We start from the raw sequence: 19,559 nt of genomic DNA, 5'->3' as shown, positions 1-19,559 counted from the left end.
ACAAGCAGGTTTTTGAATTTCTTTTCCTCAACCTGTTGAGTGAGCAATACGTATCGGTGTTGCTGAATGAATGTCAGCATAATGGCCTAAATAATCTTTCTAATGCACAGATCTTCTTAAGAAGTGCTGGGGCTAGAGTCAGGAAGAACAAATCCAGCCAAGACACTTATTAGCTATGTGACCTTGAGTACTTACTCAAGGTCACTTAACCTCTTTCTGCCTCAGTTTCCTCATCTGTAAAATGAGGACAATAATAGCATCCAGGGTTGTTGTTAGGATTACAAAGGATAATATTTGTAAAGTGCTGGCACATAGTAGGTACTACATACATACACACACATATATGCTATGGATGATGCTGATGATTGAGGATGATGATGAAGCTTCCCTTATTGTCTCTGGGATAAACTACAAACTACTCCTCAGTCTGGCAAGTAAAACCCTTCATAGTCTGACTCTAGCTGACCTTTGCCAACTTATTTCATATTATTTTCCCTTCTGTAGGTGCCATTCCCTGAACTTGGCATTCTATCTCCCACCTGCACACCTTTGTCCAGGATGATTTTGCCATGCTGCCCTGCATGATCAGAATACCTCCTCCCCTCCACATCTTAGAAGCTTTGGCTTCCTTCAAGGTTCAATTCCTAGGTATTCTCCTTTGAGAAACTTTTTTTTTCCTGATGTCTTCCACCCTTCCCCAGTTATTATTGCTTTCTTTTCCCTCAGATTATAATGTATTTACTTATCCCTGCAGCACTTGGTACCTGACCTTCTCAAGTTCAGGTAGCCGTTTTCCATTTCACCTTTTACTGTCTGTAGGGACTCCTTCAAACAACAAAGCCCTGTTTTGCAAATTACTGTCTTAGAGAGTTGCCTGGGACACTGTGTGGTTAAAGGAATTGGTCAGGGACACTCAGTCAGTGTGTAGAAAGGGGACTTGAAATCAGGTCTTCCTGACTCTGAAGCCAGTTCTCTGTCCACTGTGACACACTGTCTTTCCTATATAAAAAAAAAATTAAGCTAAAATAAAAATATATAGAATGTATGGCAATAATACATGTGCACTAGTACAATTTCCTTTTTTTTTTTTTTGTCAAATAGAAGATGCACAAAAAAAGATGCCAAGATTCTCTACAGGAGAGTAATGTTTCATCTCAAACTAAATGAACTGCCCTCTGTTAGATATGGGACTAAGGTGGCTGAGGGGGAATGCAGTCACTGTCTACCACAGGCATCCACCGCGGTGACCGGCCTTTCAAAATCATCCCCACCAAACAGATTTTCACACCAGTCTTGTGAAATGGTAACGGCTGGCTTTCTTTATCTCTGTCTTCCTCCTACAGCTGCAGAGAAATTGTGCATTTATTTACAGGTGACTCAAAAATCTCCGAATAGCTTCCTGAATCTTGTCTTCATTTCAACAGCAACTTGGGAACCAGCCAAACCAAGCTACAAAAATCAAAAATCCTGGGTTGTTTTTTACCCTGGAGGTAAACCAACTCATTCCTGTGAATTGGGGGGATGAGGCCAATGGGAATCAATGAAAATTCTGAATTGCTGAGCAGTGCTTAAAACAAGCAGTCTTGTTATTTCCAAAAATACTGGAACTTTAACTCGGCCTATTGAGGGTACTTCTGGTCTTCCTTGAAAGAATAAATAAGAATGAGTTGCAATCCGTGGGCTTAAAAATGGTCCAAGACGCCTGTCTACTTCTTGCATTCGAATTCAGACACCTTCATTATCTGAATCATAACAGAGAACAACAAAACAAAACAAAAAAAAATGCATTGCAATCAATATTCTCCTGTGTCTGGAGGCACAGGTACAAAGAATTAAATAGATTTTAGACTTTGAAGCAGAATGACTAAGCCTCAATTGTGTTACCTGGTGTTATGTAGAAAAGGAATAGGATAAGCCTGATTCGCAACCTACCTCAGACTACTGCCTGTGTGATGTGAGCACATCACTAACTCTATCTGGACCTGGGGTTCTTCATCTGTAAAGTGAGGTGGTTGGAATCCATGGGGGCAGCTAGGTAGTATAGTAGAAAGAGTGCCAGGCCTAGAATAGAGAAGACTCATCTTCCTGAGTTCAACCTGACCTCAGACACTTACTAGCTGGGTGACTCTATACAAATCATTTAACTCCATTTGTCTGAGTTTCCTCACCCATCAAATGAGCTGGAGAAGGAAATGGCAAACCGCTCCAGTATCTCTTCCAAGTAAACCCCAAATGGGGTCACAAAGAGTAAGACACAACTGAAAAAATGACTGAATAACAACAACTGAACTCCATGAACTGTAGGGCCTCTTTCCAGCTCTAAATGTACGAACCTATGATAAAGAAGATTGTTGCGAAGGTTTTGTGAATCTTAAGAAGAGGAAAAATATATATAAAGTATTACCACTATTTTTTATAGGAAAAATCACTCGGACTCTGTTCCAGTTTAAGATAATGTTCTAACATCAGTTCACAGCAACAGTCTAGATACAGGAACAGGATCTTAACCTGGGGTCCGTGAACCTGGATGAGAAAACAATTCTATCTTTATTTCAACATGATGGGTTTACATTATCATCCTATGTATTTTATTTCATGAACTTAAAAACAGTACTCTGGGAAAGGGTCCTTAGACTTCATCAGACTGCCAAAGGGGTCCATGGGGGAAAAAAGGCTAAGAACTCCTGGGAAAGAAGTAAATTAGAGGAAAGAAGAGGCCTGTGGGGGATGGGAATCCTAGAAGCAGGCCTGAAAATTGCAAAAAGGAATGAGAGCTAGCATTGAGGGAGGAGGCCACAGCAAACTCAATACTCCAAAAGGTCTAATGGTGTAGGATACAGTTCTGTACACATCCTCTTGTACTATAAGAGCTCCTAAGAGCACAGCAGAGCCCCTAATTAATCATTTAAAAGAGGGAATTGTATTGTGACTCTTTTGCTTGAAAAGGTAGAGAGGAATGTTTGGCCATTCTCCATTGCTTTTTTTGGCTTTTAAAAGATTAAATTCCAGTTGTCTGGAAATTGTGCTATTGTGAACTATCTCATGCCCCAAAGACAATGGATAGAGTGGGAATGAGTTTACATGGTTTGGGATATGGACACTTGTAAAGTGCTTGGACAAGTTGAAAACCTGTTTATTTAAATCTGCAAATATCTCTCTCTAATTTCCTTTACACTTAAGCAAATCCAAATTCCAGTAGAGGCAGAATAGTAAGAGTGGATAAAATTAGCCTTAGAGATAGGAAGACCTGGGTTCTGGTCCCACTCTGACACACAACTTCCGTGTGGCCTTGGGCAAGGTAATGAGTATCTGCAGGCCCCAAGAATCTCTCTAAGACTGTAAACTAGAGTGTGGGGGTGAGTCCACGTTGCTAGTGAGAGTTCTGCATACCGATAATATTAGCTGGCAGTTCTACAACACTTTAAAGTTTGCAAAGCACTTTATACGTTCTTTTGTTTGATCCTTACAAGCACCCCTGGGAGGTGGATGCTACCATTATCTCCATATTACAGATGAGGGAATTGAGGTGGAAAGAGGACAAGTGACCTATCCAAGGAAACAAAAATAAGTTGTCTGTGTTGGGATTCAAACTTGCTTCACCCTGACTCTAAGCCGACATTTCTGTGCCCCCGGCTGCCAACAAAATAACAGGACTGACTCTCACCTCCTGAAAAAAAAACATCCAGTACAAGGTAAACTGAGACTTCTTCTTTCTTCATTGTATCTCCAGCACCTTCTGTGTGACCCTGGCCAAGCCACTCTCAGGGCTGCGAGGCAACTTTCTGAAACTAAACATTTCAGATGAGGGGCAGATATAGATGCAGATAAGATCTGAGGCAACTTCCTCATTGGGAAGTCCTTACTCCAATGAAATCACAGGTCTGTTACTCCTCCTCCTCCCCCTCCCCCTCCCCTGCCTCAGTGCCTGTCACATAGTGGGGACCTCAAAAATGCTTGCTGGATTGTATAATTTCCCAAGAATCACAAAGTCTGAATTAGTAGTGCTAAAAAAAAGGCTTGGCAGCCCCCTACTCTCCCCCCAAAAAAATAAACCAGAAAAAAAAAGCCTTGAAGAAGGCTTTGCAAAATGATCTTCTGGGTAGTACAGAGTATGAATAGAGATTCCATGTGACTTCCTTCTTTCTGCTGGGAGGAAAGGATATTTTTAAAGCAAAGTCCTCACCTGCCTAAATATAGAACCAACATCTCTTTCGGAACAGGGCTTCTTTTGGATAGGGTAAAAAGACAAGATGAGAAAGGTTGAGGGTGTCTATTTCAGGGGAAAATAATGCTATAAATAATTCCTAGGAGAGGGCATGTTAAACATGTTACATCACTCGAACCCTGAATTCCCCCTGGTAAAGGTGGTGGAACTAGAAAGGCACAGCAATGCAGGGGAATGAGTTTGGGATTTGGAATAAAAGACCTACATTCAAATCTAGACTCTATTACCTGCTACCTGCATGACCCTCATATTTCAGCAGTTTCCATGAAAGATTTGGATGAAATAACCGCTACAATCTTTTCCAGCTCTAACTCTGCTGTTTCAAGTTAGCCATCTTTATGCAACTGTTTACAACTACAACAAATAGAAATTATAGCCCTATTTAACTTTTTAAAGTTAACTTTTTTAAGGGGACCTATGCAACTCTTTTCCAACCCATACACGGTGTCTCTCATCAGATGCTCCACTCTTTCAAAATGATCAGAATTAAGTGCTCCCATCCTTATCATTCATTTAAATATGTATGTGTGTATATACATATGTGTGTACATATATTGTATACACATACACATGTTTCCATGAGCATTCATTCAGGATTACACAGGGCAGACATCTTGCAAAATCCAGATGTGGTACAGTTACTAGAGCTAGTCTGGAAAATTAAGAGACTTGGGCTGACTGGCAAATACTGGCTGTGGGCTCTCTTGGGAAGTCATGGAATCTGTAGGCTCTTCCCTAAGATTTAGGCGCAGAAAAGATGTCCCTGGCCTGCACTGTGAAAGCAAGTTCTCTATAATCAATGGAACCACAAGTTCAGTGCCTATCTTTCTGCAGGTGACTGTCTCCTTTCTAAAAGTACCTGCAGATATGAAATGTTAAATACAAAAACAGCCCCATCTGTACCATCTATGGTTTTTTGCATGTGCTAGAAAATCTTGGTGTTGTAAACATACTCTTGTACACGTCTATGGATCTTTTGAGAAACTTCCATTTTAATAGGGAGGCTTTCATAGCACAATAGAAAGGATGTTGGCTCTGGATTCAGAGATCCCGGATTCAAATCATGCTTCTGACTCTTACTAGTACATGTGTTACTTTGGGCAGGTCACAACCTCTTTGAGCTTCAATTTCCACAACCATAAAATGGGAGAGCTGGACTAAGTGATCTCGGGGGTCCCCTCATTATCTACATCTGTGACCCTATGACTATTTCGTCTAGACTGTGGCTATACTGCTAGCATTTTTGCCTAGAGAGCCATGAAGTCTCATTATTATCACTGGACTTCAACTATTAAGCTAAATTAAGCAATATCTTACACATCTTCCCAATATAATGAAAATATGCCTTTGCTATATTCAACATTAGATGCTTCTCAAACAAGATACCACAGCTTCCCACTCTGCATATTTTTACTGGCTGTTCCCCTACCTGGAACTCTCCTTCCTCATCTCCACTTCCCGCCTTCCCTGACATGTCAGCTAAAATGTCGCCTTCTGGGGTGGCTAGGTGGTGCAGTGGATGGAACACCGGCCCTGAAGTCAGCAGGACTTGAGTTCAAATCTGGCTTCAGACCAAACACTTGACACTTGCTAGCTGAGTGACCCTGGGCAAGTCACTTAACCCCAATTGCCTAAAAAAATAAAATAAAATGTCATCTTCTACAAGAAACCTTTCCTGATCTCTTATAATGGTACTCCCTCTGCTTTGGCAGCTACCTTCAATTTATTCTGTATGCACCTTGCTTGTACAGAGATGTTTTCATGTTGTATCCTCCATTATCTTGTGAGTCCTTTGAGAGAAGGGATTGCTTTTTGTCTTTCTTTGAATCCCCAGTGCTTGACACATAGTAGGCACTTTATAAATGCTTGTTGACTTGACTCAATTTCTAAAAGCTTGCCTCATATCACTTAGTTGCTCACGAAATCTCAAGGTTCAAAAACTTTCATCAATCTGTGATCTCATCAATGAGGGCATTTCCACCACAATACACATCTAGAGCTTTACTTTTTCCCATATGACTATAGATAGCTTTGATTACTTTGTCTGAAAACTGCCTGTTTATATCCTTTGACCATTCATCAATTGAGGAATGGCTCTTATTTCCATAAATTTGACTTTGTTCTCTATATGTTCGAGAAATGAAGTCATTATCAGAGAAAGTCACTGTAAAATTTTTTTTCACAATAATGATTACCAACTATATATTTCCTTCCATCCTATTTTCCCCCTATTTATTCTACTCACGCTCTCCTTTTACCCTGTCCTTTCTCCAAAATGTTTTGCTTCTGACTTTTACCTTCCCCAGACTGCCCTCCCTTCTATTAGCTCCCCCTTGTCCCCATTTCTTATTGCCTTCCCTTTCTACTTTCCTGTATGGTAAGATAGATTTCTACACCCAAATGAGAGTGTATGTTATTCCCTCTTTGAGCCTGTTGCAATGGGAGTAAGGATCATATACTCCCCTCTCCACTTCCCCAATTTTCCCTTCCACTGTAAAATCTCTTTCAGGTCTCTTTTACGTCAGATAATTTATCCCATTCTATCTCTCCCAGTACGTTCTTCTTTCTCATCCCTTAATTTTATTTTTTTTAGATAATCATACCATCACATTCAATCCACACCTCTGCTTTCTGTCTATATATACTCCTTCTAACTGCCCTAATAATGAGAACATTTTTAGGAGTTATAAATCTCATTTTCTCATATAGGAATATAAACAGTTTAACCTTATCAGATCCCTTATGATTTCTTTTTCCTGTTCACCTTTTTATACTTCTTTTGCATCTTGTATTTGAAAGTCACATTTTCTATTCAGCTCTGGCCTTTTCATCAGGAATGCTTGAAAATCCTCTATTTCACTGAAAATCCATTTTTCCTCCTGAAGGATTATACTCAGTTTTGCTGGGTAGGTGATTCTTGGTTGTAATCCTAGCTCTTTTGCCCACTGGAATATCGTATTTCAAGTCCTGTGGTCCTTTAATGTGAAAGCTGCTAAATCTTGTGTTATCCTGACTGTAGTTCCATAGTATTTGAATTGTTTCTTTTTGGCTATCTGCAGTATTTTCTCCTTGATCTGGGAGGTCTGGAATTTGGCTATAATATTCCTAGGCATTTTCATTTTGGGATCTCTTTCAGGAGGTGATGGGTGGTTTCTTTCAATTTCTATTTTACCCTGTGGTTCTAGAATATCAGGGCAGTTTTCCTTGATAATTTTTTTAAAAGATGATGTCTAGGTTCTTTCATTGATCGTGACTTTCAGGTAGTCCAATAAGTCTTAAATTATCTCTCCTGGATCTATTTTTCCATGTCAGTTGTTTTTCCAATGAGACATTTCACATGTTCTATTTTTTTTTTATTCTTTTGATTTTATTTGATTGTTTCTTGATGTCATTAGCTTCCACTTATCCAATTCTAACTTTTCAGGAATTATTTTCTTCAATGAGCTTTTGCACCTCCTTTTCCATTTGGCCAATTCTACTTTTTATGGAGTTCTTCTCTTCATTGGATTTTTGTGCCTCTTCTTCCATTTGGCCTATTCTACTTTTTAAGGTGTTATTTTCTTCAGCATTTATTTTTGTGCCCCCTTTACCAAGTTGATTTTCTTTCATCACTCTCATTTCTCTTCTCAATTTTTATCTACCTCTCCTACTTGATTTTTAAAATCCATTTTGAACTCTTCCATGGCCTGAGACCAATTCATATTTTTCTTTGAGGCTTTAGATGCAGGAATTTTGACTTTGTCTCCTTTTGCATGTGTTTTAATCTTCCTTATCATGGTCAGAATTCCTTTCTATGGTCACATTTTTTTCTGTTGTTTGCTCATTTTTCCAACCTATTTCTTGACTTAACTTTATGCTAAAATGGGGTTCTGCTTCCCAAGTGGAAGGGGCACTGTCCCAAACTTCAGGTTTTTTGTGCAGCTGTTTTCAGAGGTAATTCTAGGGACCTGTAAGTTTTTGGCTCCTCCAAGGTGGTATGATCCAGAGAGAGATATGTTTACTACTCTTTTGTACTGTGCACTGGTTTGTGAACAACTATAAGCACTCTTTTCAACCCTGGAACTGTGACCAGGGTCCCTGCTCCCCTGTGACTGCAAGCTCTGCTGTGCTAATGGTTTTTCTCGCACTGGTACTAAGACCCAGATCCAAGTATAGGCGATGCAACAGAGTCCTGTCCCTGTTGCCAGCAAAGGAACCCCTTTAAATCTCCTTCTGACCTGTTGTCCAATCCCCTTATCATCTGTGGGCTCAGAGGTCTGGAAACCACCACTGATGCCACTGATTCAGTCACCCTGAAGCCTGCTCCTGGTTTGCTGGGGCCAGGTCTGTCTACACTAGTACATCCTGCACTGAACTGTGCTCTTTTCTCACCCTGGTGCAACAGACCTTTCCTACTGACATTCTAAGTGGTCTTGGGCTGGAAAATTGCTTCATTCCATCTTTTTTGTGGATTCTGCTGCTCTAGAATTTAGTAACTATTTAAAGGTATTTGGAGGGGTTTGGAGGGGAGCTCAAGTGAATCCCTGCCTTTACTCTGCCTTCTTGACTCCACCTTCCACAATACAGATCAATACGGATTCCAGCTCATTTTTGCCTGCCTGTCCTGTATGAATCTTTTCCATGATGTCCCATCTTGGTGAATGTATACATACACGTGTGCACACATACACACATACATAGAGCAGTGTAGGTTGAGATTTCCCTCTTAAACATGTAGCACTAGCTTAAATCTGAAAAGAGGGGGGGAAAAGAATTATCTAGAGATGATAGCTTTAATCCAACATGTTTGCTAAAAATTAAAGTGTACAATTATCTTCATGGCAGATCCACTAATGCAAAGATTTATTACAATTCAGAATTTGGGCTGTTGGTGTGGGTCAGAAAATTTGGGTGGGGAGGCGTATGTAATCCAGAAGCTCTGATAAAACTTTTACAGAGAGAGGTGTTCTTCTTGGGTGTAGTTACAAAGCTAACGTGAAGCTGACCCATGATCTCTGCTGAGGAATGTTAAGAGGTCCCCCTGAAATTGTCTTTTCATGAAATTGTGATTACCCATTGACATCTCCCATTGCAAGCAGATAGATGTGGTGGCAGAGGAGCTATGCTAACACCTACAGGATGGGGCACTTAGAGGAGTCAGGAGAAGGAAGTGCAGGCAGTAAAGTGATGCTATTATCACTGATCTCGAATTGGAAGGCAATTTAGTACATCAGGTACGCCCACCTTGCCCCCACTCATTTTGCAGACCCAGGGATTGTGACCCAGGGAAGGCCCAGGGAAAATACATAGCTTATTCAAGGTCCCATAGGATATAAATGACAGAGTCAGAATTCAAACCCAGGATCTGACTTTAAATCCACGGTTCTTCCTCTTTACCACACAGCTACTAAGATTTCATATACATTGTGAACAATGTGTTTGTTGCGAAAAATACCTTTTTCTTTCTGGAAGATGACCTCATTCAGGAGCCAGTTTGGACCAAGCTAGTAAGATCCTTTAATCTGAAATCACCCAGATAGCTAGTGAACATACATATAAAGTTTCCTGCAGTACACGAACAGTAGCCCCTCCCAAAGGCAGTTTCTCAATTTCTTTTTGTTGAAGAATTCATGATCTGAAACTAAAATTTCTTTTTATGACAAATGGAAATAAATGATAAAATAACCTCAAAAAAGAATGGCTTTCCTAGGGCTATATTATAATTTTATCGGGGGGAGGGGGGGAATCTGCAAGGTTTTAAAGAAAGGAGCTGACAGATTAGCAGAGTTAGAAATTTCATGATACTTTTCTCCAGAGGTTTAGCAGTATTTTTTTTTTAAAGGGCAGAAGTTTAAGGTATGACTAGGGAATAGAGACATGTTAAATCTGACACTTTCCAATTCAAATCAAACACTTAAGAAAAAATTCTTAAGTATTGAAATAAATGAATACCAGCCTAGAGCTGCTATTTTGATGAAATGTCTAATAACATAAATGTATTTTAAATACCAAAATTCCTCGTGTAAATACACATAGAAGACTTAATAATTTCTCTTCACGTAAAATTACATCCAACAAAAACAACATTTTAAGTTAAACTACAAAAGCTAAGGCATATAATTAATATTATCAGACCCTAAGATTTCTCCTGATTTAGAAAAAAAATAGATAATTACAACCTTTAAGATTATAAATCATGTAGTTGAAAATGTTTCGAATAAAAGGCAAGATGAGTAGCATTTAAGACAAAAAAGCACTTTTGCTGTTTTTTTCCAAATATTTTACAATTTGTCACCCATTAGAATCAATGGAAAATGGGAATATATAGCTTTCTTCAAGGCTCAGTGCAAAACAATCTCTTTTATTAGGTCAGAGATTCCTATAGCGTAACTCATTTGTTAAAATAATTTGATAACTGTATTTCAATATTATTGATTTCCCTGGTGATGTTATGTATTTTATTTTATGCAATTAAAAATCTGATTCTAAGAAGAGTCTCTAGGCTTCACCAGATGGGCACCATGACACAAAAAAAAAGGTTTAAACCTTTGTAGGTTTTTCTTTATCTCCTTGGCTGCTACTGTACTCCTTCCATAATAATTTTGTATTTACTTTTCTGGTACACGCTCCTTCTCCCCAATAGAAAGTAATGTGCTTGAGGTCAGGGGACATTCAGTTTTGTCTTTGTATTCCCAGAACCTAACACAGTACTTGGTGGGCAGAAGGCATTTAATAAATGCTCATTGAATTGAATTGGATTGCTTTTTGGATAAAAGAGCACCAGATTTTGAGTCAATGGATGTGGGAGGGAATTCTGATTCTAGTTATTTACTACTTGTGTGACCTTGGACATGTTCCTTTCTTGGGCCACAGTTTCCCCATCTGAAGTATGAGAAGACTGGGCCAGATGGCTTCTGAGGTTCCTCCCAGCACTAAATATACAAGACTTCAAGGCAATATTTGAAAACAGAAACTCAAACACGCACAATGAACTCTGGCATTAACTCAACACCATCGGCCACCACTAAGCATGTGAAAAACCAAATGCTTTAATAAGTTTCTCAAGAACAGATCAATTGGATACATTAATATTGACCCATAGTTGACAGTGCTGTGGACCATACACAAAGCGTTGCTGTGGTCAACAGCAGGTAAATATATCCACATTACAGTACCAAGCATCGGCAAGAGACAGTCATTTGTTACTTTTTCAAGAAAAGGTTTGTCTCTCTCTCTTTTTTTTTTAATATACTATTATCTATATCAGCTTTCTCCCCAGTGCATTTTTCTTCAAAAACATGAATAAGTGCATCCCTGTGAGTTTGACTCTTGTCTCTTTTCATCTTTCTCTTAAGTGGTATTGGTTGCAAAGTTTATTGCTTTATTGTCTAAAAAAAGAAACGGAAAGAACTACATTGTTACTATACATTGTCATGTTGGATACATGGTTTTGGCAACATTAGAACGCTGGGTATTTCACATCCCTAATATAAGGGGGTGGCTGGACAAGTCTGGCATTGCGGTCATTTCAGAGTAAGGGCCCTAGGACCGTAATCGGCCATCTCCATGGGCTGCATCTTTATCTCATGACTACAACATACTGCCCCCAAAACTCCTGACTCTCTGACCCACTGGTCACTGCAATGATTCCACTCTGCCTGTGGCAAAAAAGAAATAAATAAAACCACCCCCAGACTACTGGTGCAGCCTCCTGTGCTCTTCTCTCTTTCTCTCTCATTCTCTTTAGTGACCTGGTTTATCCTCTGTTGCAACCAAGGGCAAGAGGAGCCAGCAATTAGCTCCAGTGCTTGGCACAGTGGCACATGGTAGGTGCTTAATAAAAGTTTCTTGACTGACTGACTGATTACCCAGAGGCTGCGGGAGGCAGGGTCGTGGTACAGAATGCCATACAGTCTATAAATAAACGTTTCAAGCAGGTTGTTTAGTGCTGATCAGATTACAAAGGCCAGTGTCCTCCATACAGTCCCCTTCCCCCCACCCCAAGCCATAAGCTGGCTAGAATTTCTCCAAACTGGCTAAGGAAAAGGAGGCCGAATGACAGTGCAGACTTTGACCTTCATCCTTGCCAGTTTCTACCCCCTTCCCTCCCCCATAGAAACAGGAAAAGAAGAGGGACAATGCTATGATTGTATCAATGAACACCTATGGTACAATTAGCAGTTCAAGCACAAATCGGCAATTGCATAACTACCTAGGTAAAAGAACTGTACAATGATGGGGGGGGTTGAAAGAATGGGAAAGTTTTTTCCCTACCCCCTCAAGTAATAAAGCTATAAAAATTGATAGCATCATCAGTGTTTCCAAGGATTTTCCTAGCCCAACTTGCATGGGAAATGTGCAATTGATTTTTTTTTCACTCGTGTAACTGACGTTCTCAATCCACATTCATTATCAATTCACATTTGACTTTTAAATACTATTTTTTAAGACCATCTTGAAAAAAAAAGTTTCCTGATGAAAAAAGTTGGCACTCTCACCAAAATATATTTAATATTTTTAAATGGCTGAAGGAAAATTGGAAGCTCTTAATGTCTACGTAGGCACCATGCTACTCCCTCCTTTTAACTCTTAAAAAAAACACCTGAAAACTTTCTCCTATGTCACACTTCAGTCAGTGCTAGTCCAAAGAAGACTACTCCTATATTTAAGGCACTTCATTCTGAATGAGATAAGCTTTTCTGCCTCTTACAATCAAATTGGAGGCCACTACTGAGAAATTCCATTTGTCAGCCTGGCTTGTAACACCCTATGGCAAATCTTTGTCAAACATCTAGGCTTGATATAATACAGATAATGCTACAGTTATTGCATAGGACTATACTTGAGTAGATAATGCACTGAAACTACCTTTACAACATTGTTGTATGTTAAAATGTTAACAACATTATCAAGTAACAGTAATTTGCCGATATAGTAATCTCTCTCTTTAAAAAAAAATGCCTGTGAGTTTGATGAAACAATCCCCTCCCCCATTTCTATGACCGTAATGGGCATATTAACTCTACGGTTATTGGTTTGCAAGAATATTTCTATTTTTTGTATCACTAAAAATAAATATGTAAGTTTATTTTTGTCTATAAAGCCTTGTTTACCTAATCTATTTATACTACATCTTAAATGCATTTAAAAACGTTTCCAAGTGAGACTATAATATACAAAATATTCTCAAATCTCTCTTTTAAACACAGGACCCTGCAAAAAAATCTTCCATTCAAGTGTTTATAAAGAATGCAGAAAACCAGTGAGTTTTAAAAATGTTGAAAACTTGTCATTTTAGATGCATATCCTTATAAATGAATACAAATGTATTGAAAAGAATGATGAGAATAAAGAATCCATACAAATCAAATTAACAGTACAACACATTTTTTTTAAAAATTAAAGTCCTAAAGCCAATTAGAAATGTGCCCAGTTTAGTTTTTATGCCTAAAAATGAAAATTTTTAAAAAGAAAAAAAAAAACTTTCAAGTGCTCCTTGATATCTGACTTGGAAAGTACAACATTTCTTTTTCCACAATAAAATATTTTTCTTATGAAAAGCTGAACCACACTCATTTGAGAAGACAAGATCATAAAAGCATCGAGAAATTGAGAGTGAGATTAAAACAAGCTTTCTATTTGAGCAGTCTTGATCTCTCCTTTCTTCTTGTGCCCTGAAAACAGCCATCGGTAATGTTTCTTAACCAACCGGCAAAAAAAAAAAAAAGTATATGTTATATATATAATTAGTTGTTCTCTAAGAGTGTAATAGTATCTCTTAAAATAGTCTGTGGTATAAAGACTAAACAATGCTGGAAGGATATTGTATTTTTAAGGCAGCACTAATAAATCAATACATTTACAAAATGGCAAAGGGCTTTTTGGTTGCTTTACATTCTTCCATTAAACTCATACATTTCATTTCCAAGTAAAGAGCTGGCATGAAGTCTCAAACCAAGTTTCACCTGAATAAAAGTTGACCATGATTTTGATTCAAAATTCTATTGCTCAGAATTCTAAAGTTCACGGTGAATCCAGTTCACAGATACTGTACGTGTCTTGTACAATACTTTGGAGGCATTGGTAATTTTAAAATAGAATATATGTCTTTCACAAAATTCTAAAAAATAAAATATAGACTGGGCTATCAATGAAGCATGAAAAATTTTTTTATATTAAAGGAAAATTATCAAGAAAACCCCAAAAGGTAAAATCATCGAATCTACTGATCAGGAAATGAAGCAGTTCATGAGAAGGCCGATCACACGTTTGCTAACAGGCGTGATCAGTATCTTCCATACTCATGCTGCTTCTCCGGCTGCTTGCTTTGGAAGCTCCGGGAGATACCGACGAGAGAAGTGGATCCGTCACCCCGATGGGAGAGAGAGTGTCGTCCATCAAGATGTCTTCCAGTTTGGAGCCCATTTTGGTAGGGACGCTGTAGGCAGTTGTTGTTTCTGTCCCGTTTCCCAAATTATTGCTGAAAGTGATGGTGCCATCTGTAAGATCAAGGGTGGTTGTGCAGGTGAGGTCTGGGTGATGCTGAAGGACATCCTGACTGCAGTTTTCAAGGACCGGCTCTTGTTTGATGACACGGTTCACCAGATCTGGGGAACAAAGCCCCGTAGATGGAATGAGGGAAAGTCCATGTGCTCGAGCCTGCATCTCAAGTTCCTAAAATCATGATAAAAATGATAATGATGATGACAACGATAAAACTAATAATTAATGAGACCCAGAGAAAATATAAGTACTCTTATTTTTTAAAAAATGTTTCAAGTGCCAAGAGTCCAGCCTTTGGGTGATGAAGCTTAGGCTAGCCATAGAAAGCAGACTCAATCTCTCCATAATTGTATTCTTTCTGGTTTTAGATTCTGAATATCAAAATATAATCTACTAGGCAGTAAGATTTCTCTACTTCATGATGCTAAGGAAATAGAGAACTATGATAATAAGAGGAAGAAACAGAATAGAAGAGTGGGGAGAGAGTTAGCCACAGAGGAGGAAGAATGGGGTGTGAGTCCAATCTCCGACAAGCACTTGTGGTATGACCCTAGGCACTAGTCACTTGTCACTTAAACCCTAAGTATTTGGGGCCATTCTCCAAGACTATTAATTACAGAATAGGTGCCATTCATTGGGATGGGCAACTTCCCCACCAGGCATTCCCTATACAAATAGACTCACTCTCCACATCCAGTGATAATGATAAATTGCACTTTGAATGCAGCTCAAGGGGCTACATAAAAGGTTAAAAGTGTTTTAAAAAGGGAACTAGCCTTTCACAATACCATTAATATGCTAACCAATGGATGTTCCTAAAAAATTTATTTTTAATCTCCTATGAAGAAATCACTTAACGGCTATGTGCCTCAGTTTCCTTATCTGTAAAATTGGGACAATGATATTAGTAGTACTTAATTCACAGGGTTGTTACAAAACCCAAAAGTGATAATGTATGTGAAATACCTTATTCTCTTTAAAACACTCTCTAAAAGGCATTTATTATTACTGGGAAGCAGCATGGCTCAGGGGAAAGAATGAAGGGCTTGGAGACATGAGACCTGAACTCTAGCTCTGCTGTTTACTACGTACAGAAGCACAATAAATGTCTCCTTTTGCTTTCTCTAGAAATATTTTAAAAATACTATTTTTCTCAAAAAACCTTTCCAGACTTTTAGAAAATTCTTAGAATTAAGGGTGATAACCAGAAACTTAATCAAAAATAAGTCAAATTAGGAAATTCTGTCAACTCTTCATGACCCTATGGGGGGTCCTCTTGGTATAGATACTGGACTGGTTTGCCATTCCTTCTCCAGCTTGTTTTATAGATGAGGAAACTGAGGCAAACAGGGCTAAGTGACTCGCCCAAGGTCACACAGTAAGTATCTGAGGCCAGATTTGAACTCTGGGAGATGAGTTTTCCTGACTCCAGACCTGGCACTCTATCCACTGCACCACCTTGCTGGCCCAAAAATAGCTTGAATATAAATTAATGCTGTTTATAGCAGATTGTGGCCTAAATCAGAGTACTATATTAGTAATAACTTTTTTTTTCTTTTTAAGTTCTTATCAGCAATGCAGAATGCAACCTACCCATGCCTGCCCATCTTGTGCAACTCTTGCCCAAACCACCCCCCTCCAAATTCCACACCAGCCCTTCCTGTCTTTCTCCTGACATTGCAAAGGTGAGAGTCCTTGATTCTCTTGGCTATTTCTTTTACTAGAATACAAGTATCAGATGGTGAGTATGAAATGAGGTGGTTACCCATGTCTATTCCTTTATAAAATCTCTGGAAATTCATGTCTCTGCAGATGTAATTTCTTCAGTCCCAGGCCATTTAAGAAAATAGCCATTTCACTGATGTTAAGGTTACAGGCTCTTTCTCCTGTAAAAATTTCTACATGCCTCACTCAGTTAAAGAACAAATGAAAAGAAACCCCAAAGCCCAATTTGAAAAAGAGTATTCACTTAAATCCACTCCTACATGCTAATGCTCATTACATACTTGTGTGTGTGTGTGTGTGTGTGTGAGAGAGAGAGAGAGAAACAGAGACAGAGAGAGACAGAGAGAGAGAGAAGAGAGAGAGACAGAGAAAGAGAGACAGAGAGAGAAAGAGAGAGACGGCAGGAAAGGAAGAGAGAGAGAGAGGTAGAGGGAGAGAGATATATGAAGAAATAGTGGGAGGAAGGGAGAAGGGAGAAGGGAGATGGGAGAGAGATGGAGGGAGAGAAAGAGATGTAGAAGAGAGAGAAAAAGAGAGGTGGAGAGATAGAGGGAAAGAGGGAGAAGGGAGGGAGAAAGATGGAGAAACAGGGGAAGAGAGAAAAAGAGAGGTGGAGGGAGAGAAATGGAGAGATGGGGGATGGAGAAGGGAGCAAGAGAAGAAGAGAAAGGAGAGGGAGAGACAGAGAAGGAGATGGGAGGCAGAGAAATGGGTAGAGAAAGAAAAGAGAGATGGGGAGAGATGAAGAGATAAAGGGAGGGAGAGAGAAGAGAGAAAGAGTGGAGAGAACAGGAGAGATGAAGGGAAGGGGAGAGAGAGAGAAAGAGGGAGAGAAAGAGAAAGATGGAGAGAGAGAGAGAGAAAGAGAGATATATGCTAATGCTCATTGAATACTGGATCCAGGTCTGCCTCCTGGCTGTGGGCACGTCACTCACTTCTCCACATACCTGGAGCCTCTCCAAGACTTCAAGGTACAGACAAGTTGCCAATAAGCATATATAAATGACTATAGAGGAGAGAACAGAGCCCACAGTCACACTGCTCATAAGGGTTAGTATGTGATCCGCACCCAGGCCTTCCGGCTCCAAATCCAAATCCAAATCTGTCCAACACCATGATTTCTCTTGAGAGATGTCATTTACCATCTAAGCAGGTTTAGTGACTTGAACAAACAAACCCTTAATCCAGTGTCTTTTCCCAGGCAGGCCGCCTCACAACACAGACCCCACGAAGTCTGGCACTCCAGGGAATTTAGCAATAAAGATCATGAAACACTTCAGACTGTGTTTCTGGAAGTGAAAGGCAAGCTAATCAACCAAGTAACCAAATAAAGTAACACAGACTCTGCTCGTTCTTGAACACATTCCTTCCCGGAGGATTCCCTCCCTCGGAGTAAGTCCACATACCTGGATTCTGAGCAGAAGATGCCTATTGGCGTGTTCCAGTTTCTTCTGTCTGTTTTCAAGTTCTTTTGCCCGCTGCTGTTCTCTCTGCAATTTTCGAATGTAGTCCACAGATGCTTTCAAGATAGTTCCCTTATTCCAACGCATATCTCTGCAGCAGACAAGGGAGACAAATGGACCTTTGACACTTCAGTCAAAATTCAAAAGACACATTTTGAACCTATCATTTTAAACTAACCACTTTTACTCCTTTTTGGTCAACTTATGCAGTCAAGAAAATGTGATTTGCTAAAGGGATCATGTTTTCAATGAACACTAATTTCAAATGTGTTCACATACCAAAAAAAAAAAAACAAATACAGAGATATATTAGTAGTGTGGTAGAATAAAAAAAAAATAGGATCATAGAATCTCAGGGATAGAAGGGACCTCAAAGATTATCTACTCCAACTCATAACTGAACAAGAATCCCTTTGGCACCATGATCAAATGGCTTAAATCCAGTTTGGGGGCTGGGGCTAGATAGAGGGTTGGGTCTGGAGTCAAGAAGACCTGAGTTCAGTTCTGACCTCAGACACTTATTAGCTGTGTGACCTGGGCAAGTTATTTAACTTCTCCACATAAGCTTCGGTTTCCTCAAATGTTTTAAAAAGAAGATAATAATAGCCCCTACCTCCCAGTTTGTCTGTGATGATCAAATGAGATAATATTTGTAAAGCATTTGGCAAAGTCCCCAGCACACAGCAGGTGGTTTATAAAATCTGTTCTCTTCCTTTTGGTTGAAGACCTCCAGTTGCATGACCCCATGGATGCTCTGAGGCAGCCCTTCTGAATCCTTGTTAAGAAATTTTTCCTTACCTGTTATCTATAAAATATATAAGAGCCTTGAGAGTAGGAGCTGCTTTATTTTTGTCTTTGTACCCTTGGTGCCTAGCACATAGTAGGTCTTTAACAGATCCTTGTCAATTAATTTCAACCTAAATCTGCCTCAGTGGATTAATTGTAGTAGGAATATTAGCAATGTTATTAACATCAATAATGAATAAAATATCATCTATAAAAATAGCTATTATAGTTGACATTTACATAGTACCTAAGGTTTGCAATATACTTTACGTTCATTATCTTATTTGGTGCTTTCAATAACGCTATGCTATTTTTAGCCCCATTTTACTAATAAGGAAAGTGAGACTGAGTAACTTTAAGTGATTTATGAAGGGGTCAAAGGGCTGATAAGTGAAACCAGGTCTTTCTGACATCAACCCTAGCATACCATCTGTATCTCTATCACTAAGGAGCTGTGTGACCTTGGCAAGTTTACTTGGGCCTCACCAGCCTCACTTCTCTCGCAGGGCTGTCAAGAAACTCAAAGGAGATATTGTATTTGAAAGTATTTCAAAAAGAACAGAGTAATATGCAAACATAAGTATTGTAATTTTCATTTAGGGAGGGGTGAGAGATGTCAGACAGATGATTTCATCAATATACAGAACTCCAAATATGGAAACTCTCTCTACCCGTGCAGGTTGGCAAATCATCTGAAAATTACAGCTTTAGAATGGAGTGTAGGGGGCATAGAGAGGTTAAGCAATGAGCTCACGGGTCATACAGCTATAAGTCACAGGCATGACTCGAATCTAGGTCTTCTAGTTTCAGAGGTCTGCCTGCAATTTACTCCAACGGGTTGCCTTTCAATGACAATTACCGTGGTAGAATTAGACACT

General features: G+C 39.3%; 1 protein-coding gene across 5 annotated transcripts in view; it reads right to left on the bottom strand.

Moving 5' to 3' along the window:
- Nucleotides 1-11,229: 11,229 nt before the first annotated feature.
- The window catches only part of MITF (melanocyte inducing transcription factor), a 268,663-nt gene continuing 260,333 nt past the window's right edge, over nucleotides 11,230-19,559 (bottom strand). For all 5 annotated transcript variants that reach the window (XM_027864016.1, XM_027864018.1, XM_027864017.1 and 2 more), the window contains exons 9-10: nucleotides 17,839-17,986; nucleotides 11,230-14,878 (exon numbers count right to left, since the gene is read on the bottom strand). In XM_027864016.1, coding sequence (XP_027719817.1) covers nucleotides 14,477-14,878; nucleotides 17,839-17,986 — 550 coding nt within the window. In that variant the 3' untranslated portion in view covers nucleotides 11,230-14,476. The remainder of the gene's footprint in view (nucleotides 14,879-17,838; nucleotides 17,987-19,559) is intronic.

Source organism: Vombatus ursinus, unplaced genomic scaffold (assembly GCF_900497805.2).
Source record: "Vombatus ursinus unplaced genomic scaffold, bare-nosed wombat genome assembly UNPS02014773.1, whole genome shotgun sequence".
Classification (NCBI taxonomy): domain Eukaryota; kingdom Metazoa; phylum Chordata; class Mammalia; order Diprotodontia; family Vombatidae; genus Vombatus; species Vombatus ursinus.
This window is presented reverse-complemented; position numbering and strand designations above follow the sequence as displayed.